This window comes from Littorina saxatilis, linkage group LG9, assembly GCF_037325665.1.
Source record: "Littorina saxatilis isolate snail1 linkage group LG9, US_GU_Lsax_2.0, whole genome shotgun sequence".
Classification (NCBI taxonomy): Eukaryota; Metazoa; Mollusca; class Gastropoda; order Littorinimorpha; family Littorinidae; genus Littorina; species Littorina saxatilis.
The window spans coordinates 26414803-26432860 of NC_090253.1; the positions used below are offsets into that span (position 1 = coordinate 26414803).

Genomic DNA, 18058 nt, shown 5'->3' on the forward strand with positions numbered 1-18058 from the left:
TGAAATAGTTGTTCAGTAAGTCAGACACAAAGACAGACAGGCAGACAGGCAGACAGACAGACACAGAGAAACACACAGACACATACAGACACACACAGATACTCACACACACACACACACACACAAACAAACACATACACAAACACACACAAACACATACACAAACAAACACACATACACACTCACACACAAACACACACACACTCACACACACACACACACACACACACGCACGCCCGCCCGCACGCGCACACACACACACACACACACACACACACACACACACACAAACATACAGATCAACAATATCCCTTTAACAGAGGATTACTTTCTCCTCATCCAAGGCGTCGTGCAAAGCCTCAGATATAATCTGTGTGTGTGTGTGTGTGTGTGTGTGTGTGTGTGTGTGTGTGTGTGTGTGTGTGTCAGCAGCTAGTGAGAAGTGTAAACATCAAATTATCAGTGTGACAGATCAGATGACCGCTCACCATTTCACACATTCCGCACAACAACAACAAAAACCACAGGTCTCTGCATTGACCTGACAAACAAAACATTATCGAGGTTACATCACCTTCGGCGACGGATGTCCGCCACGCTGTCGATGTTGTGTAATGTGTGTGACACGCGGTATTACGTAGGTTTGGTTCCGGTTCACCGTATCTCTTTTCTCCGTAGGCTACTATGGATGTAGCCGCCGTCAAGTTAACGGTGACGGTAGCTGAAGCGTAGTATTGTTTCATCGTATTAGAAAGTGTCGTTTGACTGGTCTAAATAACAGACACCTCTGATTAAATCTACTTTTATACATTGCACGCTATTTCTCGTATTGATAGGCTTATACGGATTATGAATTATTATAAAAGTTGTGTGTTTACTTATATGCTTGCCATTATCTAGGTTACCAGAATCGTTATCAGCTTATCACTACGGAAAATAGCGTGAGAGGGGGAGAAAGAAAACCCGAGCATACACACACGCACGCACACACACAGGCAGGCTGGCAGGCAGGCAGGCAGGCACACACACACACACACACACACACACACACACACGCGCACACACGCACACACGCACGCATACACGCACACACACACTCACGCACGTACTCACACACACGCGCGCGCGCGCACACACGCACGCACGCACGTACACACACACACGCGCGAGCGCACACACATACGCACGCACGTACGCACGCACGCACGCATGCACGCACGCACGAACACACACACACACACACCACAATCTTATTGCCAGTGGACTTGTTCAGGACCCTCCACAACAAACCGCACGCTTCTTTTCCATGTTTTTGTCCTTTTGTGTGAAATTAATCCGATTCGATACTGCCGCACGTAACGGATATATGGCAGAAAGCAACGCCACAGTTGGTTTTTACATTTAGTCAAGTTTTGACTAAATGTTTTAACATAGAGGGGGAATCGAGACGAGGGTCGTGGTGTATGTGTGTGTACGCGCGCGCGCGCGTGTGTGTGTGTGTGTGTGTGTGTGTGTGTGTGTGTGTGTGTGTGTGTAGAGCGATTCAGAGTAAACTACCGGACCGATCTTTATTACATTTTACATGAGAGTTACTGGGTATGATATCCCCAGAATTTTTTTTTTTTTTTTTATAAATGTCTTTGATGACGTCATATCCGGCTTTTTGTAAAAGTTGAAGCGGCACTGTCACACTCTCATTTTTCAATCAAATTGATTCAAATTTTGACCAAGCAATCTTCGACGAAGGCCGGACTTTATTATTGCACTTCAGCTTGGAGGCTTAAAAATTAATTAATGACTTTGGTCATTAAAAATCTGAAAATTGTAATTACAATTATTTTTTTATAAAATGATCCATAATTACGTTCATCTTATTGTTAAACATTTTCTAATTCCAAAAAACATATAAATATGTTATATTCGGATTAAAAACAAGCTCTGAAAATTAAAAATATAAAAATTATGATTAAAATAAAATGTCCGAAATCGATTTTAAAACAATTTCATCTTATTCCTTGTCCGTTCCTGATTCCAAAAACATATAGATATGATATGTTTGGATTAAAAACACGCTCAGAAAGTTAAAACGAAGAGAGGTACAGAAAAGCGTGCTATGCAGCACAGCGCAACCACTACCGCGCTAAACAGGCTTTTGCACGAGCAGCGAACTACGGTCATCGTGAAAAAAATGCAGTGCGTTCAGTTTCATTCTGTGAGTTCGACAGCTTGATTAAATGTAGTAATTTTGCCTTACGCGACTTGTTTTCTTGTCTCTCAGTGTTAATCTTATCGATTGTCAGCCAAGAGCGTGTGCACACACACACACCTTGACACAGGCCGAGAACAGAGGAAAAGATTCTTTCTAGCGCGTAGATTTTTAAAGAAGAAAAAAGGGAACGAACATGATTTTGCGTTGAAATTGTTGATCTAGAAAACGTAATATTTTTAAAGAGAGACGAAAGTGTATGTTTCAGCCAAAAAAACCAATACAAAGCTGGCCTGGTTGCCTCTGTGCACTTTTCCTTGTGGAGACCCGTCAACTTCAAAAGCGTCGGCCGCATGGGTGAATTGATTCCAGAAGCATTACCTGTAATACTCTGTTCGCATCTATAATAATTATGGTCAACTGTTGGCAGGCTGTACACTGCCGCCAGGGATTTTACAGATACCGTATACTTTCCGCGTAATTAGTCATGTCAGCCGCAAAATATCGATTCAAGATTTTACACAGGTTGAAGAACCATTCCGCCTCGTAAAAACAGTTCGTCTTACTATCTCAGATCTGGCCAAGATAAGATCTTCCCTCAACTTGGTAACATACCAAAAATCAACACGCTGACTGATTGGTGTGGTGAGTGGGCATTTTAAATGAATTATTTCCCCCAAAAGGCACCAGTCCCTTTCACGAAATGTATTCTTGAGAAAAAAAATACCACAGCAGAGGGGGAGCACAAAGGGTTGTTCATTTATGGTATGAGACCAATTGAAGAGATGGTCTAATCCCATGTAAAAGCCCAGGCTGACCAGATCTCGGACGGTGAGGCAGAGTGGGCCTTTAAGAGCATCCTTTCACTTTCACACAAACATAAAATCTACAGCCTAATTAGATTTTGTGTCTTTTATTTATACCGAGCAACAAAAGAAACGCGAAAACATTCGTCATTGTTTGATTGACAAAATCTCCAACAATTATAGATTTAGAATTATTAAACCACAAACGTTTGATGAAGGCATGTTTGACCTTGCTTTTGTGTGATTATTTTGATGCTGTGACTGTTTTAACACACGGGACAAGCAGGTTTAACGTTAAACACATAATGCGCGCTCGCAGCACGTGCAAGTGGAGCAGGAGAAATCTGATGTAAGAGATGTGTTTACTAATGCATTAGCAACCAAAAGAGACCATGGCACGCTTGCTGCCAGTCTCATTTTTGAAACAGCCAGGATGCCAAGATTGACACCACCAAAATGCCAGGTCGATTTAAAGCTGGGGACGATCCAGAAGCGCTGGCATGTGCTTTAAACGTGCATATGTCAACAGTCTATCACCTTCAGCAATGCTCTGTTGACATTGGAAGCACTGCAGTTATGCAACGCGGTGGATTTTTCGCATTACCCCAATAAGACAAGATCGCAATTTCCTGCCACAACGTCTTCGAGATCGATTCAATACAGCCACTGACACTACCAGGAACATCATTGGAAGCCACCAGTATCCGATCAATGGCCAGAGAGCGCGATGAAGACTGACTGAGCGAGACCTCCAAAACTTCGTTAACGTTAAACCTGCTTGTCCCGTGTGTTGAAACAGTCGCAGCATCAAAATAATCACACAACAGCTAGGTCAAACATGCCTTCATCAAAATGTTGTGGTTTGATAATTCTAACTCTATAATTGTTGGAGATTTTGTCAATCAAACATTGCAGAATTTGTTCGCGTTTCTTTTGTTGCTCGGTATATGATTATAATAATTATCTAATTAGATAATCTGTGGCAGTTCTCCTAATTCTACAGCTTACTACGTTGTTATTTCTAAAGCTAATTGCCGGCGAGAACAAGTAAAAGTTGTAAAGAGGAACAGAGAGAGATAATTTGCCTAAATGTTTCTCTCTGCCCAGCGTTGTAAACTAATGCATGCAATCGTTGTTATTTTATGTGATGTTGTTACCTCGCGTTGTGTTCTCCTATCCCCTAGTGCAATGCAAATCTGATCCTAATCTACGGCTAACTCTTTGCTTTTCCTAAGATTCCGGCTTGACTGGTCAATCACTAATTCTACAATAACTGAACAAGAACTCAATCAACCTGAACAATTTCTGTGTAGAGTGAGAATGTTTTGCTAAATTAATTTCATAAAATGACACCAGTGCCCAAGTTCAAAATCAATTATGCACATTTGTTTCCACTCTGCACAAGAAGCAGTCAAGCTGTTGATTGTTGTTATGTGTCCAGATGGAAGGATGCTCTCACCCTATGTGACAACTTGGACAGATCTGTGGAGATTTACAAGGGAAGGAAGCCACAGTCCTCCTTTGGAAAACGTTAGCTTGACGTTGCGATTACAGTTTGGAGGTGCGATATTTGGAATTGTCCACCGAAGAGCTTCGTCAGAATAAACTTGTATCCAACGTGTGCAAAACCTTGTGCGTACACTGTGGTCATCCTGAACTCAGGTCAAAATGAGTTCGGCTCATTCTATCCCTGACAGGATGCCTTGGGTTTCCTTGTCTGGCGAGGAAATCGTGTTTTTTTTAATTTTTTTTTAACATATTTAGATCTTTTCGTAATGTAATGTGTTATGGATGTAAGCAGATTCGCGATCGTCGATAATGATTTTTCATGGTGTTGTGTAATTTTTAAATTACGAAGGAATTGATGTTTCAAGCGAGCTATTTTTCGCGGAGCTGTATTCTGTGCAAACAACTCTAACTATGGCAAAAGTGTCACGTGATAATCAACCGTTTGGTTTCGGCGCTCGCTGGAGCAGACGATTTTTTGACAGTGATGCAACCATATAATTATTACGGTCTCCTTCCGGCAGCAGTCCCAAAATTTCGACTTGTTTTGACCTTAGAACGATGTCTTTATCATAACTGTGAAGAACAGAACGGAGATCACTGTCGAAGTCGGCCAATCTGCAATCATTTTCGTCTCGCGAACACTGCTCGCGAACAACAAATGGGAGATAACTCTGTATTCTTGTTTTGATAGATTCGCGTAGGACTTTAGCGTCCGGTCAGAGGGACTAAAGCGATAGCGTGGAGCGATGATGATCAGAATGACACTATGGTGTGATGTGTAAATGGGACAGTGTTTCTTGAACTGGACTAGTCAAATATTGACTAAATGTGACCCAAAAAACCTGGCCGTGCGAACTTCGGACGGACGGGTGGACGGAGAACAGAACTATCAATGAACAAGAATGCGTCCCTTGACATTGGCACACGGGAAATTCAATAGATACGTGCGAACTTCCAATCTATCAAGAGACTGTGTCCAGACATTAGGCACCTGCTCCCAATACCGCCGCTTTCCCATCCAGTGTCAAAGGTTCAGTCCCCATGGCTAGGTGAAGGAAGTGCAAACTTGCGCATTGGTCCAGGCTTTTCCGGTTGACACAATGAATTAGATTTACTTCTGATACATTGTGTGTGTGTGTGTGTGTGTTGGTGTGTGTGTGTGTGTGAGTGTGTGTGTGTGTGTGTTAGCGTGTGTGTGTTTGTTAGCGTGTGTGTGTGTGTGTGTGTGTGTGTGTGTGTGTGTGTGTGTGTGTTGAATGAAGGAATACGATAAATTAGATTTACTTCTGTTTGATTGATTTCCCTTCGTTGAACACAAGGTGCGCGGTTGTAACTGAAAACGTTGGAAAATGTACGTCATGTACCTCCAGACTAAACCTGATCAGCTGGGAGGTATACTTAATAGAAAAAGCCCTGCGCCACTCTTTATGAGTCAAGATAATTTACCATTGTATCTGTATTGAATTGTATACTTTGTACCATGAGCTGCTTATCTGTCTTTTTATTTACTGTGAAAATAGTTCTTGTGCAAACACATTTTATCATAGGAGCAAAAAATACAGGCACACTAGAGCCTGTAGTATCTTTTTTTCGAGACTGGAGACAGACAGACTCTAAGCCTGTGTAGCCTTGGGCATGAAATAATCCATCCATATACGTAGTCTGAAAATATTATGCCTGTGTTCCTTGCTTTCCATTTTTAGAATGTCACAGCAAAAACCGTGTTTTGCCTGTGGTATTATAAAGGTTAGCCCATGATGTAAAATGTTAAAAAGGTTTAATCCCATCTGCTGGCTCGCGTAAGAATGTAATGACGTCACTCTCGCTTGACAAAGCCTCGAGTGACGACTTTCATATTCATAAGTACTGTCTCGGCATGGATAAAATGCATTAGCCAATTCGAGCCATCATCTGACATCAGAGGCCAGTCATTAGCGAGGGTAGGGGTGCGGGTGGGGGGTGGGGGGACTGAAACAAGTGGACAAGGTGCATATGTGGAAAGCTTGAGTCAATAACAGTAAGAGTATTCACTCTTTCAGAATCCATACAAACCCGACAGAGATATTTCCGGAGTTCGTCTAACCCAAATCAGCTGGTCTCGTTGTCTGCAAATATAATATATTGTTTTCAATAATAAACTAAACATAAACAAGTCGCGTAAGGCGAAATTACAACATTTAGTCAAGCTGTCGAACTCACAGAATGAAACTGAACGCACTGCATTTTTTCAGCAAGATCGTATACTCGTAGCATCGTCAGTCCACCGCTCGTGGCAAAGGCAGTGAAATTGACAAGAAGAGCGGGGTAGTACATGTAGTTGCGTTGCGCTGTGCTGCATTGCACGCTTTTCTGTACCTCTCTTCGTTTTAACTTTCTGAGCGTGTTTTTAATCCAAACATATCATATCTATATGTTTTTGGAATCAGGAACCGACAAGGAATAAGATGAAATTGTTTTGAAATCGATTTCGGACATTTTATTTTAATCATAATTTTTATATTTTTAATTTTCAGAGCTTGTTTTTAATCCGAATATAACATATTTATATGTTTTTGGAATGAGAAAATGATGAAGAATAAGATGAACGTAATTGTAGATCGTTTTATAAGTTTTAATTACAATTTTCAGATTTTTAATGACCAAAATCATTAATTAATTTTTAAGCCTCCAAGTTGAAATGCAATACCAAAGTCTGGCCTTTGTCGAAGATTGCTTGGCCAAAATTTCAATCAATTTGATTGAAAAATGAGGGTGTGACAGTTCCGCCTCAACTTTTACAAAAAGCCGGGTATGACGTCATCAAAGAAATTTATCGAAAAAAAGAAAAAAACGTCTGGGGATATCATACCCAGGAACTCTCATGTAAAATTTCATAAAGATCCGTCCAGTAGTTTACTCTGAATCGCTCTACACACACACACGCACAGACAGACAGACAGACATACACACACACACACACACACACATACACCACGACCCTCGTCTCGATTCCCCCTCTATGTTAAAACATTTAGTTAAAACTTGACTAAATGTAAAAAGGAGCAACAGTTGGATTTCAGTACAAAGGCAATATTTGTAGACAAGGTATTCATTACTTTCATTCAAGCCTGAAATGAATTGGGCGACGTCGACCTCACCAAGTATAGTACTTCACGAAGCTTGCTGCACGAAGCTTTGGCACTTCGCGAAGTCAACAAATTCGGGTTCAGTGATTTGCCTGGTTTGATATCCACCTTGAGGAAGACATTTACATATGCGAAGGTGACTACTTTACCGCCCAGTTGTATAACTGTCGTGCTGACCTCAGCAACACGTTGTCTTAAAACGTGCCGTCTAAGTGCACCTAAACTTCTTGCAAACATTATTGTCATCATTTTCACGAGTTTTCATTCACAAACACCTGGGAAATAAATCTCATGTTCCCCATGCAATAAATCGAGGTGGTGAATGGGTTTGAGCTTTCAGGTGAAACGTGGATTGTCAAAGTAAAAGCCAATCAGGCTGATTGTTTGATGTGTGGAACCATTGCGGCTTTGGATTTGTGTTTCCGAGGACAACGACTGTAAGCTTTCACTCTCAAAGACCCAATCAATGTTGATAATTACCGCGGCGACTCATGGTCAATTTGCAACTTATCTCTGTAATCGCAAAATCCACAACGAAAAGTCATAAACACTTAAAAAGAAAAGAAATATTATGCTCAACACTTACTGAACTCACACGTATGATCGCAGCTCTGTACATTTTCAGACTGGAAGAAAAGCGCCAACAAGCTACGTTTGACGTCACATACAAGGTTGACGTGTTATCTCGAGCTACTGTGACGATGCTTTGTGGAGTTGGATTCTAAAAATTCGTCTCCCTGTGGGTTATTGTCTATTTTGTTGCACAACCAAAATGATGACAAAAACGATGTTTGGTGGCTTGTCGTCAGACCAGCATTTTGTTGTTGGTCCTCGGGGAGCATATCGCCTTTTGTCTCATATTTATCAACCGCGGCCTTCGGCCTTGGTCGATAAAGATGAAACAAAAGACGATATGGTCCCCTTGGACCAACAAAAAAGCTGGTCTGTCAACAAGCCACCAAACATCTTATAATGTTCTACGACTTGTTCTTCGTTTGACGTGTTTGCTTTAAATCTTTTAGTCCCAGCATAATTGCTGCAAGATGTTTTGTGCCCACGCCAGCACGAAGCACGAACAATCTTGAACACCATCTACTAATGGATCTGCCACAGGCTTTTAAATGATAGCCTTCGTGGAACTGTTCATAGGTATCCACGATAGTGACGCTCACAATCCTGAGTCTGTTTTACGGTGTACTCGGTGTCCAGGGACCAGTAACTCTAACCGAGCTTCAGCTGCGTTTGTCTTTTCTTGGCTTTTAAGTTGACAACCCTGGTTCTGAATAATTGTCTTCTCTCAGCGCCTCGATAATGCGTTCTCGTTGTTTGACAAACCCAGCACTAAACATGTCTTCGCTCAGCTAGACGATATGCCTTCTTTTTGTTTCAACCCCAGCACTAAAATGTCCTCTCTCGGCGACGCGATAATCTATTTTACAAAGTGTATTTGTCTACGCTGCAGGAGAGTACATCAGTGGTTTAGTATATAATCTGTCGCATTACAAATTTAAAGAATCTTCTGGTTGTTTTCCTTGGTGGACTAAACGGGAGCATTGTCTTATCGCCTTAACTAATGAGCGAGTCGAGTGCGAACACCGCGGAGCATAAACTTTGAGTCGTTATTTTTCTTGCAGTTCTTTGGAGTGTGTGTGTGTGTGTGTGTGTGTGTGTGTGTGTGTGTGCGCGTGCGTGCGTGTGTGTGTGTGTGCGTGTGCGTGCGTGTGTGTGCGTATGTACGTATGTGCGTGTGTGTGTGTGTGTGTGTGTCTATCTGTCTGTCTGTCTGTCTGTCTGTCTGTCTGTCTCTCCTGTGTGGCTTCAAGATTAAGGACGCATGATCTCATCTTCAGTTATAGGACGCAAAAAGTGCAAACCTGTTTACTGTATTTGTAAACAGACAGTTCAATAATAGATACGTCTCTCATGTAAAATCAATTACTAAACGTAATTGTCTCATTGCAGAGGAAAGTAAGGGAAATACCAAGAACCGACCAAAGGAAGTCTTTTAGACGGATGTCATGCCAACCTGACAAACCTTCAGCTTGAAGTTAAAAACTCTCGCTCATCGGTTGGAGGTCGACGTCCGATTAAAGCCAATTGGAAGCCCGACGGAGCGCTGCATCGGAAGGGTTCAATTAGGCGTCGAGAGATCGTCAATCGCTCTACATTGATGTCAGAGAAGTTTCCAATTGTCATTTAGTCTGTCACTCAACACGTTCCTGCGCGCGATCACGATAGTAGCAAGAGTCAACTGCCCGGTGGCTTCCTATAGACGAAGTGGGAAATTCTTCAAGAATTAATATCGTTACTGACATATGAGCATGTCCGGTTCTGCTCAGGAATCAGCCAGATTGTTGACTTGCTGTATATGTGTCACAAGGAGAGGGAAGACGGGATACAAGCTCGTTTGCACGAGGAGAAATTTATCTTGGAGAATGCAGTTTGATCATTTCTTGTTTTCTGATTGCGTCAAGGCACAAACATATTCACAGGACTTTGTCTTCAGTGCTGCCTTGTTGGTAAAATATTCTGAAAGTTTCAAAGCAATCCACCAAGTCATTGCTAAAATGTAGCGCTTTTTGACATGATACCAATAAAAATGGACGCAAAACGTCCCGTTTTTGACCGCTCTTGCGATCGACACCTGCATCAGTAGGAATAGCATTTCACGCGAAATACGCAAGGTAGCAAAACACAACAATCTGATCAGGGTAGATAATTGGTTTGACTTTCTTCTCGTGTGTCAAAGTTGCAAAGCTTTGCCTATTGTCATTTTTTGTCGATTTTTCATTCGGCCCTTCCGTTTTTGTCTGGTCGATTTTGAGGGTACCCTTACTTGAGCGGCGGTCACGTGATCCCTGTAACAGAAATATTTAATCCAAAAGGTGATCCTGAAGGTTAAGTGAACGGCCTTAACTGGCATATAAAGTTTTAATAAAATGACACGGGAATTGATATTTTAATTTGGGTTTGTCCAAGTTTAGTAGTCGCGCAAAGTGCGTCACAATGAGCATTTCAGTCTAGGATTCCTACTCAAAACACAGCCGTTTTCAACGAAAGTAACTCAGCGCTCAAACGGTTTATTTTAAAGTATTCCTGGTGTGTGGTCACATGATTACAACCCCCAACCTGTACTGTATAGCTCTTGGGGTACGGTGTATCTATCACATGGGTGGTATCTCTCTCACGTATGCAGGATAAGTATAGTATTTTCCTCACATACTTTTTCGACACAGTTTTGACTGATTCTCTGTTGATTTGACCAACATTCGTGAAAAGTTTGAACATTTATGATCTTTTTGATAAAGATGCTTCTTCTTGATAAACCGTGATGCTAAATAAAAGGTGAGAAAAGGAAAGATAAAAGGAGACAAGTCGCGTAAGGCGAAAATACAACATTTAGTCAAGTAGCTGTCGAACTCACAGAATGAAACTGAACGCAATGCAACGCAGCAAGACCGTATACTCGTAGCATCGTCAGTCCACCGCTCATGGCAAAGGCAGTGAAATTGACAAGAAGAGCGGGGTAGTAGTTGCGCTAAGAAGGATAGCACGCTTTTCTGTACCTCTCTTCGTTTTAACTTTCTGAGCGTGTTTTCAATCCAAACATATCATATCTATATGTTTTTGGAATCAGGAACCGACAAGGAATAAGATGAAAGTGTTTTTAAATTGATTTCGAAAATTTAATTTTGATCATAATTTTTATATTTTTAATTTTCAGAGCTTGTTTTTAATCCAAATATAACATATTCATATGTTTTTGGAATGAGAAAATGATGGAGAATAAGATGAACGTAAATTTGGATCGTTTTATAAAAAAAATAATTTGTTTACAATTTTCAGATTTTTAATGACCAAAGTCATTAATTAATTTTTAAGCCACCAAGCTGAAATGCAATACCGAAGTCCGGGCTTCGTCGGAGATTACTTGACCAAAATTTCAACCAATTTGGTTGAAAAATGAGAGCGTGACAGTGCCGCCTCAACTTTCACGAAAAGCCGGATATGACGTCATCAAAGACATTTATCAAAAAAATGAAAAAAAGATCTGAGGATATCATACCCAGGAACTCTCATGTCAAATTTCATAAAGATCGGTCCAGTAGTTTAGTCTGAATCGCTCTACACACACACACACACAGACAGACAGACAGACAGACACACATACACCACGACCCTCGTCTCGATTCCCCCCTCTATGTTAAAACATTTAGTCAAAACTTGACTAAATGTAAAAAAAAAGCGTTTGCAACAGCTTGTATGTCTGCAAGTTGAATGATGATTACCAACCTTAGGAAAAACTCCTTGCAGGATTCAATGTCATTCTTGCTCGCTCGTGATCGTTCAATCTAGCCCGCAAAAGGGGAGCATTTGTTTGTGGCGTCTTCAGATCTCTTTTATCATTGTAAGACATCTATGCATATGCTAATTGCTTCCTCTTTCTCCCCGTTTCAGTCAGTCTTATGCAAGCCGCAGTTATGACGTTAAGACTAGCTGTAAAAGGCGTTTTCCTTTTCGGCTCTGTCTGTCAGTCTGTCTGTCTATCTTCCTCTGTGTGTGTGTGTGTGTGTGTGTGTGTGTGTGTGTGTGTGTGTGTGTGTGTGTGTGTGTGTGTTTCTCTCTCTCTCTCTCTCTCTCTTTCTCTCTCTGTGTCTCTCTCTGTCTGTCTCTCTCTCTCTATGTCTCTCTCTCTCTCTCTCTCTCTCTCTCTCTCTCTCTCTCTTTCTCACTATCTCTGATTAAAACACAGAAGGTGTCTCAAGTTATCCAGCTGACTTTATTTCACAGTGAGCAAAAGTCTTCTTTTTGCATGTTTAACTTCTCAAAACTCTGGGACGAAGAACATTCACGCTTCGAACATTTTCGGAGATCTTGCACTGACAAAAGCGGTCAGAAGCAATCCTAAAGCAGTAGGAAAATCGCCCATATAAACACTGCTTAAGGGCAGATTATACCTGCGCAGTTTCAGCGGCACAGACGACGCACTGCCTATTATTGATGCTGCGATAGGGATTATGACGAGTACTTAGCCTGTTTTCCTTTCACGCAACGTGTAGCGGGCCGGGATAATCTGCAGTGCGTCGTCTGTCCTGCTGAAGTTACATAGGTGAGCGCCGGGCCTTAGCAAGCATGATGCGCACTAGGCGTATTCATGATGTTCATGTGATAGCTGTGTTCGTTAGTCTGTTTACATTGATTATCCCTGTTTTATGTTCAGGCGTGGTGGTGAGTGTGTTCACATTCAATCAATGTATCCGTGTCACAGGCGTGTTGGTCAGTGTGTTCACATTCACTATCTCCGTGATACCGGTGTGTCCTTCAGTGTATTCACATTCAATCAATGTATCCGTGTCACAGGCGTGTTGGTCAGTGTGTTCACATTCACTATCTCCGTCATACCGGTGTGTTCTTCAGTGTATTCACATTCAATGAAAGTATCCGTGTCCCAGGCGTGTTGGTCAGTGTGTTCATATTTACTATCTCTGTCATACCGGTGTGTTCTTCAGTGTATTCACATTCAATCAATGTATCCGTGTCACAGGCGTGTTGGTCAGTGTGTTCACATTCACTATCTCCGTCATACCGGTGTGTTCTTCAGTGTATTCACATTCAATCAATGTATCCGTATCACAGGCGTGTTGGTCAGTGTGTTCACATTCACTATCTCCGTGATACCGGTGTGTCCTTCAGTGTATTCACATTCAATCAATGTATCCGTGTCGCAGGCGTGGTGGTCAGTGTATCTCCGTCATACCGGTGTGTTCTTCAGTGTATTCACATTTAATCAATGGATCCGTATCACAGGCGTGTTGGTCAGTGTGTTCACAAGCACTATCTCCGTGATACTGGTGTGTTCTTCAGTGTATTCACATTCAATCAATGTATCCGTGTCACAGGCGTGCTGGTCAGTGTGTTCAACAAACTATCTTTGTGTTACAGGCGTGTTTGGCGGCGTGGGCAACACACTGGTGGTGGTGATGTTCGTGGTGGATAAGCAGCTGACGTCATCAGTGGATCTTCTGTTACTCAATCTTGCCATTGCTGACGTAGCCATGTGTGGTTGCTGCTTTCCCTTTGTGTCCGCCTCTACCTTTGCTCAGGTCAGCTGGAGAGAGAGAAGTCTGAAGTCTGAATGTTTTAATGAGTAGGCCTTGGGCCCTTTTCATGGACATGAGCACATCTCAAGCACCAGCATACAAATGCACATAGTAAACAAAAACAAGAGCATCCTACTCATCTATATTATCTATATCTATATACGGCTTGTCTGTGTCTGTCTGTCTGTCTGTCTGTCTGTCGGTCACTTCGCGATGCACGGCCAAAGTTCTCGATGGATCTGCTTCAAATTTGGTGGGCATATTCAGGTAGACCCAAAACACAATCTGGTCGATGAAAATTTTCAACACGTGCTCTCAGCGCGCAGCGCTGAACCGATTTTGCTTTTTCTGTACATCCATTCCCAGTAACTCTTCCTTATCTTCTCCAGTGTTTTGCGCGTTTATCTCCCTTCCGTCGTGTGGCGTCAATCGCGTACGTACGGCGAAAGCCGGGTATTGGTGCGCCACGTCCGGCGAAGCCGGGTACCCGGCGAAGCGGGTATTCATCTAGTTATATATAATCCTATTCCAATAATTCCGGTGTGCTTTTCACACGCTTGCGCGTACATGGGTGTTTGTGTTTGCGTGTGGTCCTATGAATTGTTTGTGTCTGTGAGTGTATGTTTACGAGCGCGTGTATGCTTTGTAGTTGGAGAGAGAGAGAGAGAGAGAGAGAGAGAGAGAGAGAGAGAGAGAGAGAGAGAGAGAGAGGAAAGAGAAAGAGAGGGAGAGACAGAAAGAACCTGTGTGTGGGTGAGTGTGAGTGTGGTCAGTGTGTGTGTGTGAGTGCACGAGCCTTCAACACTTACACGTGCCCCCACAGTCTCTCCACCGACCCTTGTGTAAGATGAAGAAGAAGAAGACACGAGAATTTTACAAAACAAGCAAAGAAAACAACGACGGAGATCCATTCCATATAGATCAGACAAATATTGGTTGGAGAACATTATATATCTCCCCAAAACGTCATCATTATTCAGCTAAATGGTCTCAGTGGTGGGTCAGGGTGACCGATATAAGATCAACTGATCCCATCGTATCAAGAGGGTTTTCGATTTTTATATTTAGTCAAGTTTTGACTAAATATTTTAACATCGAGGGGGAATCGAAACGAGGGTCGTGGTGTATGTGCGTGCGTGTGTGTGTGTGTGTGTGTGTGTGCGTGCGTGTGTGTGTGTGTGTGTGTAGAGCGATTCAGACTAAACTACTGGACCGATCTTTATGAAATTTGACATGAGAGTTCCTGGGTATGAAATCCCCGAACGTTTTTTTCATTTTTTTAATAAATGTCTTTGATGACGTCATATCCGGCTTTTCGTGAAAGTTGAGGCGGCACTGTCACGCCCTCATTTTTCAACCAAATTGGTTGAAATTTTGGTCAAGTACTCTTCGACGAAGCTCGGGGTTCGGTATTGCATTTCAGCTTGGTGGCTTAAAAATTAATTAATGACTTTGGTCATTAAAAATCTGAAAATTGTAAAAAAAAAATAAAAATTTATAAAACGATCCAAATTTACGTTTATCTTATTTTCCATCATTTGCTGATTCCAAAAACATATAAATATGTTATATTCGGATTAAAAACAAGCTCTGAAAATTAAATATATAAAAATTATTATCAAAATTTTTTTTTCGAAATCAATTTAAAAACACTTTCATCTTATTCCTTGTCGGTTCCTGATTCAAAAAATATATAGATATGATATGTTTGGATTAAAAACACGCTCAGAAAGTTAAAACGAAGAGAGGTACAGACAAGTCGCGTAAGGCGAAAATACAATATTTAGTCAAGTAGCTGTCGAACTCACAGAATGAAACTGAACGCAATGCAACGCAGCAAGACCGTAGCATCGTCAGTCCACCGCGCACGGCAAAGGCAGTAAAATTGACAAGAAGAGCGGGGTAGTACTTGCGCTGAGAAGGATAGCACGCTTTTCTGTACCTCTCTTCGTTTTAACTTTCTGAGCGTGTTTTTAATCCAAACATATCATATCTATATGTTTTTGGAATCAGGAACCGACAAGGAATAAGATGAAAGTGTTTTTAAATTGATTTCGAAAAAAAAAAATTATAATAATTTTTATATATTTAATTTTCAGAGCTTGTTTTTAATCCGAATATAACATATTTATATGTTTTTGGAATCAGCAAATGATGGAGAATAAGATAAACGTAAATTTGGATCGTTTTATAAATTTTTATTTTTTTTTACAATTTTCAGATTTTTAATGACCAAAGTCATTAATTAATTTTTAAGCCACCAAGCTGAAATGCAATACCGAAGTCCGGCCTTTGTCGAAGATTACTTGACCAAAATGTCAACCAATTTGGTTGAAAAATGAGGGCGTGACAGTGCCGCCTCAACTTTCACGAAAAGCCGGATATGACGTCATCAAAGACATTTATCAAAAAAATGAAAAAAACGTTCGGGGATTTCATACCCAGGAACTCTCATGTCAAATTTGATAAAGATCGGTCCAGTAGTTTAGTCTGAATCGCTCTACACACACACACACACACACACACACACACACACACACACACACACACGCACATACACCACGACCCTCGTTTCGATTCCCCCTCGATGTTAAAATATTTAGTCAAAACTTGACTAAATATAATGCCTTTGCCACGGGCGGTGGAGTGACGATGCTACGAGTATACGGTCTTGCTGCGTTCAGTTTCATTCTGTGAGTTCGACAGCTACTTGACTAAATATTGTATTTTCGCCTTACGCGACTTGTTGTTCTTTGTTGAGTCTTCTTAAAGGCCCTTATAAGTCTTCCCAAAGGCCCGTCTTCCTAAAGACCCTTTTTCCCGCCCAAAACCTGTCACGTCTCAAATCGCCCCGAGATAGATAATGCCTGTCTTCAAAAGGGTGTTTCAGACAACATGCTTCGAAAGCCCTCCCTTCTTCTTCTTCTTCTTGTCGATCACACGTCTATCCTGTTAGACTGGACAGCGAGACAAAATAATGATACCGTCTTCTCCAGGTCCTCCCTTTCCTCCGTTTAAGGCATTGAGCTAAAAGTTTGTACCGAAAATTCAGTGCCAAAGCTTCGTGCAGCAAGCTTTTTATAAGTAAGACTTGGCGCCGAGTCAACTTCGCCCAATTGATATCAGGCTTGAAGGATGAAATTCATGCTCGCTTCGAGAAGTCGACTTCGTGAAGTTAACTTCGCCCAATTAATATCAGACTTGAAAGAAAGATTCATGCGCGCTTCGAGAAGTCGACTTTTCGCTTAGTTAATATCAGGCTCGAGTGAAGAGATGCATGTTGGTGCCAAATTGATATTAGGCTTGAAGGAAGAGATTCATGCGCGCTTCGAGAAGTAGACTTACTTAATCGGATTGATTAAAACTGAGATTTGATGTGATTTCAACCAATCAGACCCCGCGGCTTGTACCCACCTAGTTTTGCTTCGTGCACCTCGGCCCATGTTTCCGGGAGTTCAGCACAGAATTAAAGGTACTGAACTTGTCAAATCCAGGTGCACGGAGCCCCTGGGGCTTTTAGTTTTAGTCATACCTCAGGCAGCTATCCGTTAGAAGAACTACCAAGTTTCATTGACTTGCACCCAAAGAGTCAAGAACTGCGATTTTTTACATTTAGTCAAGTTTTGACTAAATGTTTTAACATAGAGGGGGAATCGAGACGAGGGTCGTGGTGTATGTGTGTGTGTGTGTGTGTGTGTGTGTGTGTGTGTGTGTGTGTGTGTGTGTGTGTGTGTGTGTGTGTGTGTGTCTGTGCGTGTGTGTGTGTAGAGGGATTCAGACCAAACTACTGGACCGATCTTTATGAAATTTGACATGAGAGTTCCTGGGAATCATATTCCCGGACGTTTTTTTCTTTCTTTTTTTCGATAAATAATTTTGATGACGTCATATCCGGCTTTTTGTAAAAGTTGAGGCGGCACTGTCACACCCTCATTTTTCAATGATTGACATTTTTGTAAAGCAATATTCGACGAAGGCCGGACTTCGGTATTGCATTTCAGCTTGGTGGCTTAAAAATTAATTAATGACTTTGGCCATTAAAAATCTGAAAATTGTAATAAATTTTTTTTTAATATAAAACGATCCAAATTTACGTTCATCTTATTCTACATTATTTCCTGATTCCAAAAACACCTAAATATGTTATATTTGGATTAAAAACAAGCTCTGAAAATTAAAAATATAAAAATTATGATCAAAATTAAATTTCCGAAATCGATTAAAAAACACTTTCATCGTATTCCTTGTCGGTTCCTGATTCCAAAAACATATAGATATGATATGTTTGGATTAAAAACACGCTCAGAAAGT

General features: G+C 41.4%; 1 protein-coding gene across 1 annotated transcript in view; it reads left to right on the forward strand.

The window, feature by feature from the left end:
* LOC138977164 (visual pigment-like receptor peropsin) overlaps positions 1-18058 on the forward strand; it is a 73443-nt gene that overhangs the window by 32178 nt on the left and 23207 nt on the right. Inside the window, exon 3 of the mRNA XM_070350074.1 lies at positions 13590-13750. Within this exon, the coding sequence (XP_070206175.1) occupies positions 13590-13750 (161 nt within the window). The remainder of the gene's footprint in view (positions 1-13589; positions 13751-18058) is intronic.